The 11078-nt window shown below is 30.0% G+C and overlaps 4 protein-coding genes across 5 annotated transcripts; 1 reads left to right on the forward strand and 3 right to left on the reverse strand.

The window, feature by feature from the left end:
- Positions 1-381: 381 nt before the first annotated feature.
- Positions 382-4385, reverse strand: LOC126870277 (bromodomain-containing protein 8). Its single transcript, XM_050627824.1, has 3 exons — positions 4205-4385; positions 875-3876; positions 382-795 (listed from the first exon to the last, which is right to left on the reverse strand). Exons 1-3 carry the CDS (start codon positions 4221-4223, stop codon positions 619-621), a joined length of 3198 nt encoding a protein of 1065 aa, XP_050483781.1. The 5' UTR covers positions 4224-4385; the 3' UTR covers positions 382-618.
- A 64-nt stretch (positions 4386-4449) lies between these two features.
- Positions 4450-6185, forward strand: LOC126870287 (tetraspanin-33-like). The gene is made up of 5 exons (XM_050627857.1): positions 4450-4776; positions 4979-5182; positions 5253-5426; positions 5510-5641; positions 5711-6185. Exons 1-5 carry the CDS (start codon positions 4687-4689, stop codon positions 5945-5947), a joined length of 837 nt encoding a protein of 278 aa, XP_050483814.1. The 5' UTR covers positions 4450-4686; the 3' UTR covers positions 5948-6185.
- Positions 6186-7079: 894 nt separating this feature from the next.
- On the reverse strand, positions 7080-8499 carry LOC126870288 (AN1-type zinc finger protein 1-like). 2 transcript variants are annotated; one of them, XM_050627860.1, is made up of 3 exons: positions 8351-8499; positions 7807-8240; positions 7080-7734 (listed from the first exon to the last, which is right to left on the reverse strand). In XM_050627860.1, the coding sequence occupies exons 2-3, from the start codon at positions 8230-8232 to the stop codon at positions 7354-7356; spliced, it is 807 nt and encodes a 268-aa protein (XP_050483817.1). In that variant the 5' UTR covers positions 8233-8240; positions 8351-8499; the 3' UTR covers positions 7080-7353. The 2 variants fall into 2 exon arrangements, with proteins under 2 accessions (XP_050483817.1, XP_050483816.1); XM_050627859.1 differs by having other exon boundaries at positions 7807-8270; positions 8351-8494.
- A 365-nt stretch (positions 8500-8864) lies between these two features.
- Positions 8865-11070, reverse strand: LOC126870294 (astakine-like). Its single transcript, XM_050627871.1, has 3 exons — positions 10686-11070; positions 9548-9705; positions 8865-9456 (listed from the first exon to the last, which is right to left on the reverse strand). Coding segments are annotated over exons 1-3 (420 nt in total). The 5' UTR covers positions 10688-11070; the 3' UTR covers positions 8865-9196.
- Between the last annotated feature and the right edge of the window lie 8 nt (positions 11071-11078).

An 11078-nucleotide genomic window follows, 5' to 3' on the forward strand; every position in this document is an offset into this window, starting at 1 on the left:
ATATACTCCTGTCTCCGCTTCTCGGGTTAATCTTTGTTTTTAAGGAGAGCCATATAATCATTTCATACCTCTGTCAGGTACATGTCCCTCTCGTGACCGTGGCTACGTCCGGTGACCTACCATGTCACTTCGAGCCCAAACCCATCGTCATAAAGTCAGATTGGAACATTAAGACTATTTCTTATTTTTATTACTTAAGGGCAGCTATAGTAAAAGTCTGGACTAGTGTGTTGGGGTTTTTCCCAACATTCCGGACGGGAAATGCCGCTGTCTTTCCATCTCCGACATATATATTGCAAATAATTATTTTTGTTATTCATTATACTATAGTACATAGTTGTAATAAAGTCTTAAAAGATAAATTGAATGAACCTTGTAATTATTAATACAAAATCTATTTTTGTATTTTTTATTATAATTTAAAAATAATTCTAACAGATAGAATTTCAAATCACTGTATTTCTTTTCATACATCTCAAACATCTTAAATGTCCAGTATCATTCTTTAATGCTGATAGGATAAATTTATCATTTCTTTCATCCTTCCCAGTAAAGTTCTTTAGAACTTTAATGTGTATCACATTATACATATGTATATACATAAATATAAAAATGTCCTTAATCATTCTCTGATTTTCTACGCTTTTTTGAACGTGGACTGTCTGTATCATGAGGACTTGGAGTGATGTGACTTCTTTTTCTTTTTATACTACTTTCACTAGCCTCACTACTACTACTTGCTGCAGTTCTTGTTTCTCTCCTGAGTGTTCCCTCCCCTGTAACTTGTACTAATATCTAAACAAAATTAAACGATGTTAGATTTCTTGAAAATAGTAATTATGCATAGAAAATAATATTACATTTATATATTTACCTGCATATGCTGTAGACATTCTTCCTGCATTGAAACTGCCATTTTGTAAATAAATGTATCATGTTTATTATACATAATGGCATTTTGAAACATTAACATGACATCACGTTGAAAATGCATCGTAGATCTAATTGTTCCATTGTCTATATTTTTTTTAATAGTGGATAAGTCCATAGGTCTAAAGATAACTGAATGATATCCAGGTGCTTGATCTTCTGTAATAGGTCTCAAAAATACAGATGCATACTTATGTGTAGCAAGTCGATTATAAACCAACATGACTGCCTTCTTCCATGCCCTATAATCTGCACCTTCTCCAGTACCTTCATTTTCAGGTTCACTATCGATACAAACATTTTGTTTTTTTGAATAAGTTTTCATAGCACGTCCTCCACTTAACTTGCTTAATGATGATTCTTCTTCATCTAATTCAGCAGTATCTTCTCCAGCACTTATTATAGATTCTAGCTCTTTTTTTACATTTTGTTCAGTATCTATACCTTTTTTCTCTTCTTTCTCTTCTTTTATTTGAACTTCTTTTTGAACTTCTGATATTACAGCATTTTCCAATTGAATTTTTGTCTCCTCTTCGACTTTTGAGTCTTCATATGTATTTTCTTCTTTCTTTACAATGGAAATGTCGAACTCAGATTTAATAGGATCTGCGGGTTCTGTTTTTGAAGTTTCTATATCTTCTGGAGATACCAGTTGATCTTCCTTGACCTTGATTGACCAATCTTCCACAATTGCTGTTTCCTCTATTTCCTCTTCTTTTATTTCTATATCTTGCAGAATAGAGCTTGTTGTATCTTCAGAAGAATCTTTTGTATCTTCTTTTTTAAATTCATCTGTATAAATTTCTAAAGTTTCTTCTGTTTGTTCCTCTTGAGATTTTTCTGGAGATTCTTCACTTACTTCTATAATAGTCTTTTCTTTGACTACAATTATAGGGTCTTCTTTGAATGATAGATCAATAGATTCTGTGCTCTCAATTGTATTTTCTATTATTTGTTCTTCTGTTATCTTCTTTTTATCATCAGAGCTACTTTCATCATCTTCTAAAATTAAACTAATATCTTGTGATTTTTCTGTATCCTCGGTACTAGGAAGATCATTTGTTACTTCAGATGAAACACTAACAACTTCTGCTGATGGAACATCTTGCTGTTCACCTGTAATTTTAGCAAGATGCATTTCTAATTGATCCAATTCCATATTGCCTTTATTTTCTAACTCTTCAGAGGACACTCTTTGTAGTTTACTAGTAGGTGACTCTTTAATTTCTGGTACAATTACTTCAGTTTCTTCTTCTTCTTCAACTTCATCTTCTGCTATTTCTTCTATTAACTCTTTTGTAGGTATTTTTGAATCATTTTCTTCAGTTTCTACATTTGAAGTAGAATCCATAGTATCAAATTCCTCAATGATTTGTTTCTCTTCTATTGGAATATCTTTGCTATTTTCACCATCCTGAGTGTCTAATTCAGGACAATTCAGCTCTTCATTCAATGTTACTCTTTCATAACATGTACTTTCTTCAGATTTTATTTCTTCTGATGCACTTGGTATGGTTTCAGATACTTCCGCAACAATAACTTTATGTTCTTGTGGTTCAATAGCAACTGTCCCTATAATTTCTGCAATATTTGATGTACTGGAATCAATTTCTTCAATAGCCATTTCACTTTCTGGTGAATTAGAAAGTGATACAACTTCATCTACATCTCTGGGTTCTGGCCGTTCTGTTACCACTGGTACTTCTTGAATTTGAGGTACAGTAAGGGTATTAATTGTTGATGTAGTTGTATCTATAGTTTGTGGACTACCAGTAATTTCTTCTTTTATCAACTCTTCTATATCTCCAATAATTTCATTGATTTCATCTTTGTCTATTACATCTGCCATTATATCTTTACGTATTACATCATCTATATGATCTATAATCTGTACCATACTTTCTGTAGATGGCATATTTGGAGTGCTAATTGTAAGAGGCTGAGCAGATACAGATGTTTCATTTTGTATTGTAACTTGATGCATAGATTGCGGTTGAAGACTGTGAACTTCAGTAGGAACATTTTGTTGAGATACCATACCTGGAGTTGATTGTAAATTAGGTAGAGGACCCCTGTGTGCATTAGCAGGCATTTCTAATAACATAGATAAGGTTGGTGCACCAACTGATGGTCTTTCTGATGATATATTTGAAATTGCAGAAGTAACTAACTGGTGCAATTGTGGAGATACATTTTGTGTCAATTGAGAATTTGGTACTTTAGGACTAGAACTAAGTAGGCTTGTGATCGTAGGAGAGCTTACTTGTGCTGTAGTAGTTGTGGTTTGGGTTTGTGTTGTTGGACTTGGTGATTTTAATAGACTTGTTAACAATGGTGACCTTCCCCCCCTGGCTTTCTTTTCATCTTCATCTGTATTTTCTATTGTTTCTTGAATTTCTATTCTAGTTTCAGTAGATTTACGTTGAATTATAGTAGTTCCTGTTTGTGATGAATTTAATTCTTGCTTTTGTTGTCGTTTTGCTAACCATGCAGAATGTGCTCTTGCTTTTTGTTCTTGTTCCCGTTCTTCTTGCTCCATTGCAAGCCACATTTTTTGTAACTTGTCCTCTGATATTGATCCAGATTTTAACATATTTATTTCAGCTTTAAGCTGTTGGTATTCATCCTTTTGGAAAGCTAATATTTGCCTTAGTTCAACTAATCTTTCTTGCGTTAACCTTCTAACTATTGATTCACCAGTAGTTTCTCCACTTTCCCTTTTCTTCCTCTTGGGGGTATCTGCATTTTCCAATAAATATGCATATTGACTGGCACAAGATTTTTGAGAAAACCAATCAGGTGGTCTCAATGTTTCTTTTTCAACAAATGCTTTTAATGATCGTGATACACTCATCCAATTTTGATCTCCTGACTTCAATACACTAGAAGCTAAACATAGTTGTTCACGAGTACTCCAAGTATCATATGATCTTCTTAATTTTAATCCTGCAAATATTATAATATTTAATAAATATAAATTATTTAATAAATTAAATTTTATATAATTGGCACTTTCAATACTATTGTAAGCATATAATATTTATGTTTTCAAGTATTAATTGGTTGTTTACATTATATAGGTTAAGAAACAACGATTTATTTTTTATGTAATCATATAAAAATAAATAGTAATATATTACATCATTTATCATTATGATAAAATATTTATAATGTGATACTACGGTAATCTATTATTAATTAAATATAAAAGAATGTATTAATATAGTCCTGTTAACCTCTAAATTATGAACTATAGTACACAACACAAACTTACTGTCTTGCACTGATGTCATCCTTTTAAAGCGAGTATCTTATATTTTCGAATATGTATAGTATAAATATCAAAAAATTCTAAACAAATCAAACATTAGAAATTTTGTCTCGTTTAGAATTTTTTACGTTTGACAGTTTATACGTGATCTATACAAAAATGAATTCTGTCTATTCTGCATGTAGATTACTGAAACGTGGAATGCGCGGACAGCTGATTTCAAACTTGGATGCGAGGAATACGAGAAACAGAAGTGTAATGGCGGATGCAAAGTAAGCTGTCAAAGTATGGTGCATTATATTTTTCCTTTTCATGAACGATTAAATATAGTTCATCGAAGATTAAGTAAGAAGGTAGCAAATATGCGTTGAATAAGTGAAATTATGAAATAAGTAATGCAATCTATGTAATTTGTATATATAACTAAAAGTGAGAATTTCTTGTATATACCAATTAATAACTCTTAAAACAATTTCTACTTTACCATGATGAATAATCGGCGGCGAACAAATAACTTCACTTATGTTAGTTCTTGTGTGAAGTATATGATATTTATGCTCAATTTTGTTTTTTGGGTTAGTAAATGTTTTATATTTCTCATCCTATTAATTATCTTATCATTATTATCACTAATAAATAAAATATAAGCAGACAGTAAGCAGAAAATTATGTATTACATGTATTTGTTATTTATAGATAAATCTTATGAAAAAATCTTATTATATGTAGAGAAATCTTATGAGAATGAAATTTTAAATGTTTTATTTTGTTGTACAGTTATTTGGAGGCCTTTTAATTGGAGTAGGTTTATATGCATTTGTGGATAAATGGCAAGCAACTGGTTCCGTTAGAGTAGAAAATGTATATGATGTGATCCTTAATATTTCACTTGTGATGGTTATCGCTGGAGGAGTAGTCTTTGTTGTTAGTTTTGCAGGATGTGTTGGAGCATTACGCGAAAATACTTGTCTTCTTAAATTTGTTAGTATTATCAGACATATCGTTATATTAAGCAGTTTATTAACACACAAGTAATACTTATTTATTGCAGTATTCACTATGTCTATTGGTATTCTTCTTGCTTGAGATGGGTATTGCAATTGTTGGTTTTGTATTCCCACATACATTGCAATCATTATTGGAGGAGTCATTTACAGATAAAATCATACAAACATATAGGGAAGATCCTGATCTACAAAATTTTATTGATTTTGGGCAACAAAAAGTAAAGACTCTTATAAACAAACATTTATTAAGGTATATTATTATAATTAATAATATTTAAAAAATCTATATTTTCATGAACAGTTTAGATGTTGTGGTTTAAGTCAAGAAGGATACTTGGATTGGGGAAAGAATGAATATTTTAATTGCTCCAGTCCTAGTGTTGAACGTTGTGGTGCACCATTTTCATGTTGCATTAATGCTACAGACATATCAGTAAGTACAAATTTTTACATTTTGTTAATGAGATCATATTGGAATTTAAAACATTATTGAAATGTTTAGAGTGGTCTTGTGAATATAATGTGTGGCTATAAAGTGCAAATGTTACCAGTATCTGAAGCAGGCAAGAAAGTATGGACTAGCGGTTGCATTGAAATTGTACGAAGTTGGGCAGAACGCAATTTGTACACAATAGCTGGTATTGCTTTAGGTATAGCTCTTAGTCAACTTTTTGTCATATATCTTGCCAAGACATTGGAAGGTCAAATTGAATTGCAAAAGTCTCGTTGGCATTCCTGAGCTTGACTTCAGGCCACCTACCGCTATCAGATTCATTCTCCTCCCAGCAGGCAGGTGGCCAGTGGCCGAATAAGAGGCCAAGACAATGAAACAAATGTAAATGTCCGGATGACTTTACTTGTTCTTTTTGCAATCTCTGTATACATACTTTGTATTCTTTCTTTGATCAGACTTGTACTTTACTTCAGAAACTATTTTCATGTATATTTAAGCAAAGGCTAGCTTTTATTTTCTTTTATATATTATTCTATTTTTATAACTATTTCCTTTTATCTCCATTACTAACTTATCTTATATCTTTATCGAATCTATATCGATAAATTGTTAAGTGATAATTATATATTTTCTTTCTCGAAATTTTATATAACTCGCATAATCATAGGCTGGTTACTTTTAAAGTACAGTAATTCAACCTAAAGTAGGATATCTGAAAGTGAATATTATTCAATCTACACATTTAGTTACATATAAAATTTGTTGCAAAACTTATTCACATATGAAGAATTTTTAATTGACATAAGATTAATTAAATTAATGCTATTAATCATGTATAAGACGGAATTGATTTTATAAAAATATTAATTCTTTCGTTATACATAATTTATTATATATATGTATTTATAATACAAAGTTCATATGTTGGTAATTTTTGCATCAAAACTTTAAATCATTATTCGCACATTATATGTAATAATATTATAAGTATTAAAACATTAAGCCTTTAAATATCCTACGAAAGACTTACATTAAATAGTTTAAGAAGTAGATTCAATTCATAAGAGATACATGATTTTTATATTAATATTTTTTTTATATATTCACATAATTATTTGTGAAAAATTTCACCGTGTGTGTCACTACATGAAACTTTTATAATTTCATAACGTATCAATTACTCAATTCGCCAAAATGTAATAAAATAATGATACGGTTAAAACACGCACATGGTTAAAAATATTATTCAATATCTCTCTTGCTATCTATATTTATCTTTTTTAACATTTATATAAGCACATTACAAGATATTAGTAAGTATATAGTTGTTTTTAAATCGATATTGTTGATTCTTTTATTATGCTATATTAGTGTAATTGAAGTAAGTCAAAAAAGGAAAGAACGTCCAGTGCCAAAGTCAAAGTATCATCATTGTTTTATTTGAAGCAAACTTGACAATAATCTGGTGTAAATGATTTGTTTATTAAGTACATACATAGTACATCTGCGTGTCTTTTTATCAAGAGTAAATGTAAAACTGATATATATAAAACCATCTAGTTTGTAATAAACAAATATTATTCTAAAACTGTGTTCTTACCACTATCAATAAATTGTTGTATACTTATAAATCATATTTTAAGAATGTATAGATCAAAAGGAAAGAAATTGTTATTACTTCTTGTAAATATTTATTTATATAAAGTAGTATCTACAAACATACTATCTGAATATTCTAAAATAACACTTTGTCCATCTATAAGTTCCGAATTTTCAAGCAATTTTATTAATGGTGTATCCATTTCATTACATATTAGTGCACCAGTTATATGATGAAATAATTGCAGTTTAGATGCTCCTGCTACATTATTATTGTTGGATACTTTTAATATATCAGCTATTGAGTCTATGGCTTTCCCAATTGTCCAGTTCATATTCACATAAATACCTTTAGATGGTCCTATATGTTTGTTAGATATTGTAGTTGGGGGATATACAAGAAAATAACATCTTTCATTTACTGGTACATTTTTTGAACCAACAGCAGAACCCTTTACACGCATAAGTCTTACCTAATTAAATAATAATTAAATATACAAATATGTAACATTTTTTGTTAACTATTTAAATGATACTTTACATACTTTATTGGCCATTGTAGTATTTTTGGATTTCTTCAAAGTATCTGAAATTTCTTGATCTACTATAGCTTTTGCTTCAGCAAATTGTTTTTTTGGAATTTGCCATTTTTTCAACTTTGTTGTTTTTTCTTCATTAGTATATTCCAGGCAGCCATGATATCTATGTTGTAGACAAAAGTGTTTCTTACATTTGATGCATTGCATTTCAATGGGTGAAGTTTCTTTGCACAATTCATCTGAACATGTATAATTTGGTGCTCTTATTTTGGTATATGTGATCTTATCTTTCAAACCTAGACACTTATGAGAACCTATATGAAAATGTTCCTTGCAAAATAAGTCATGGCAATGATTGCATTCAAATGGTAAAAAATTTAATTGTTTGCAATCTTTGATTGAACATCTCTCCCCAACATTTGGAAACTCCATTTTTAAATCTATAATATAAGATACGTACAATACGTACACTATAGTAGAAACATAATTTAAATAAATTATTAATGTGTCACTTGTGTCCAGTCGTTATATGTATATAATAAGTTATTACCTATATTTAATTATGAGACGGCGTTGGTGAATGTAAATGGTTCTCACTGAGAGTTCCTAAAGCTAGGTTATTCCACTTTTGTTCTAATTCCTTTAGTGTCATATGAGAATCACCGTTGTCACTTTCGGGATCAGGTAATTCTTGATTTGGCACTACAATATCGTCAATAGGCAAACGCTCTTTATGCCAGATCTCGTCAATTAAATCTAATAATCTACCATCTCTGCACACTTGACTGTCCATACCTCAAAATATAATATTTTTTCAATATTTTCTTCTATTTATATAAAAACAAACTAACAAAATAATATATTCGATTATCAATTATAATAAATTTAATAACATTGAAAAATCTTTGTCACTGTCATAGCGTAATAAAGATAGCCAACTCTATGTCTAAGATCGTACACTAAATGTTGCTATCGTCTGCTACCGTCGATTAAGAAGATTTCACGATCAAGAAATAAGTAGTATTATCGGAGAGGATATTCCTCTCTGGTATTATGTATCAAAATTTACTAAAATGCATACATATTTTATTTTTATTCAACATTCTTACATTAAAGTACTTAAAACAATTTCAGTTGTACTAATAATACTATTATTTAAATTGTTTAAAATTATTTTTTTTATGATTACACTTATTAAAGAAATTTCAAATTATCAATAAGTTTTAATTAGAAAAATAATTTAGTCCTTTGGTACATAATTTAATTATACAATTTATGACAATCTACGAGTCGGGTTTTCCCACGATTTGGTTGTTTGTTATCACCATTCACTATAGTCAACTCTTTGCAGTCATTCTTCATAATAAACGATTACATATTTCCTTTTAGTTTTGTATTAGCCATCTTGTTTCTTATTTTCATTGGATAATCGATTTGGATCACGTTTTTCGCTTAATTTGTTGCAAACACCTTCTTTGATATCGCATGATAGTCCGTCGGCGCAAGGACAAAGGATGTAATAGACATCCTTTAATGTCAATACAGAACCATCTGGATATCCAAGGGTCACGTTAAGCGTTGAAACGTTACCTGGTCTACAAACTTCTCCCTCTTTTTGCATAGCTTTACATTGTGGTATACTATACCGCATTGCCCCTAGAATTACACGTTGACGACATTTCTTTTTCTTAAACTAATAATTACCTTTGATTAATTTATTAACATCTTATTGAAAAACAATAAATACCTATGGTACAACAATAGCCTGGTTGACATTCTGTGTTGCTCTGACAACGTATATAATCCGATTGATCAGCTTGCGCGTTGCAGGGACATGTCAATGCGAATAAAAAAACAGAAATCACAAAAATTGGCGTCATCATTGTTATTTTTGCTCGCTGACTCCTGCAACGAAAATGCATCTCCTTTTTTTTTTATTATTCACAATAATTTCAACATTATATACAAGCCACATATGATTTAATAAAAATAATTATCTGTAGGATCGACTGTACCTATTATTTTAACGCGATATCTTTTTTCATTCTTCATGCACGATTTAATTTTACAATTATAGATATTGTCTTAAATGATATATCTTAGGAGGTATATAAATAACGTTACATAGGATCGTCTTATATGGAGCTATCTTTGTCAGAATTTCACGATTAGTCACGATAGTCACGCGTTGATCGTAAAGTTAAAATATAGATAGAGGATGCAGTATTCAAAACTGTATTTACAAACTTGTCTTAATTTCGATGTTCCAGAGATATCGCATTATACTATTTGATTACCGCGACCTTCAACTTTCTTTCATTCGTGATAATATGTCACTATAAATTACACAATTTCCATGAATAGTGTAATAAACTAAATTGTTTTGAGGAGATAGTCCATAGCTATCGTGATGTGTCAAGACTCGAATCATGCAGTTGTGAATGATTTGAAATTAGAAATCAGAATAATAATGGAATTGGAATTCGTTAAATTACATTCGAGACAATTAAAATATCATACAAAAATATCGACAATATCGTACAAATTTCATATAGAGTAAACATTTACTACAAATACTACTGTACAAAAATTGTATATAATTATAATAGAAAATTTTAATAAGAAAATTAATTTAGTTAAATGGTTGTGTTTAAAATTTCAGTGGACCACAGTGTTTTTACAAAAGTAGTGAACAAAGCAGCAATGGACAAAGTATTTTTTACAAACTTCAAAGATAGCAAGTCTATAGTGTTACGTTTACAAATACAATCATTCGTAATCACGTTTAATTAATCTGAAATACTTTTTAATCGCAAACACCAGTTTTTCCTGTTCGCTTTTTCGTTTAAAAAAAGAATTGAAAACATAAAACTGTATGTACGTACATATGCGCGAACACTTACGAATCTTATACGCAGTCTGCAGTCGGCAAACACTTGTTCACATTTGATCGCACAAATCGATGGCCTCTCTTTATATCGGCAGCTTCTCCGCTTCTTTTATTCCTCTAAACAAACGGTTCGCGCGTATTTTTGATCAAAATAAGACTTCCGTTTGACGCGCCTCTGTATCTGTCAAATTAATTGCATTATACTGTGAAAATGTATTTTTAAAAGTAATTGAGTGATACAGAGTATTTTATTTTAATATAAAGAAACGGTAACTTATCGATCAAAGTAATTTATACTTGACATCATAAAAAAATACGCAATACGTAATTAATTTCTGCGATCTTCTTTTAATAAATTTAATGCGATGTGAATCATATATTCGACGTA

The sequence above is a fragment of the Bombus huntii genome, chromosome 10 (assembly GCF_024542735.1).
Source record: "Bombus huntii isolate Logan2020A chromosome 10, iyBomHunt1.1, whole genome shotgun sequence".
NCBI lineage: Eukaryota > Metazoa > Arthropoda > Insecta > Hymenoptera > Apidae > Bombus > Bombus huntii.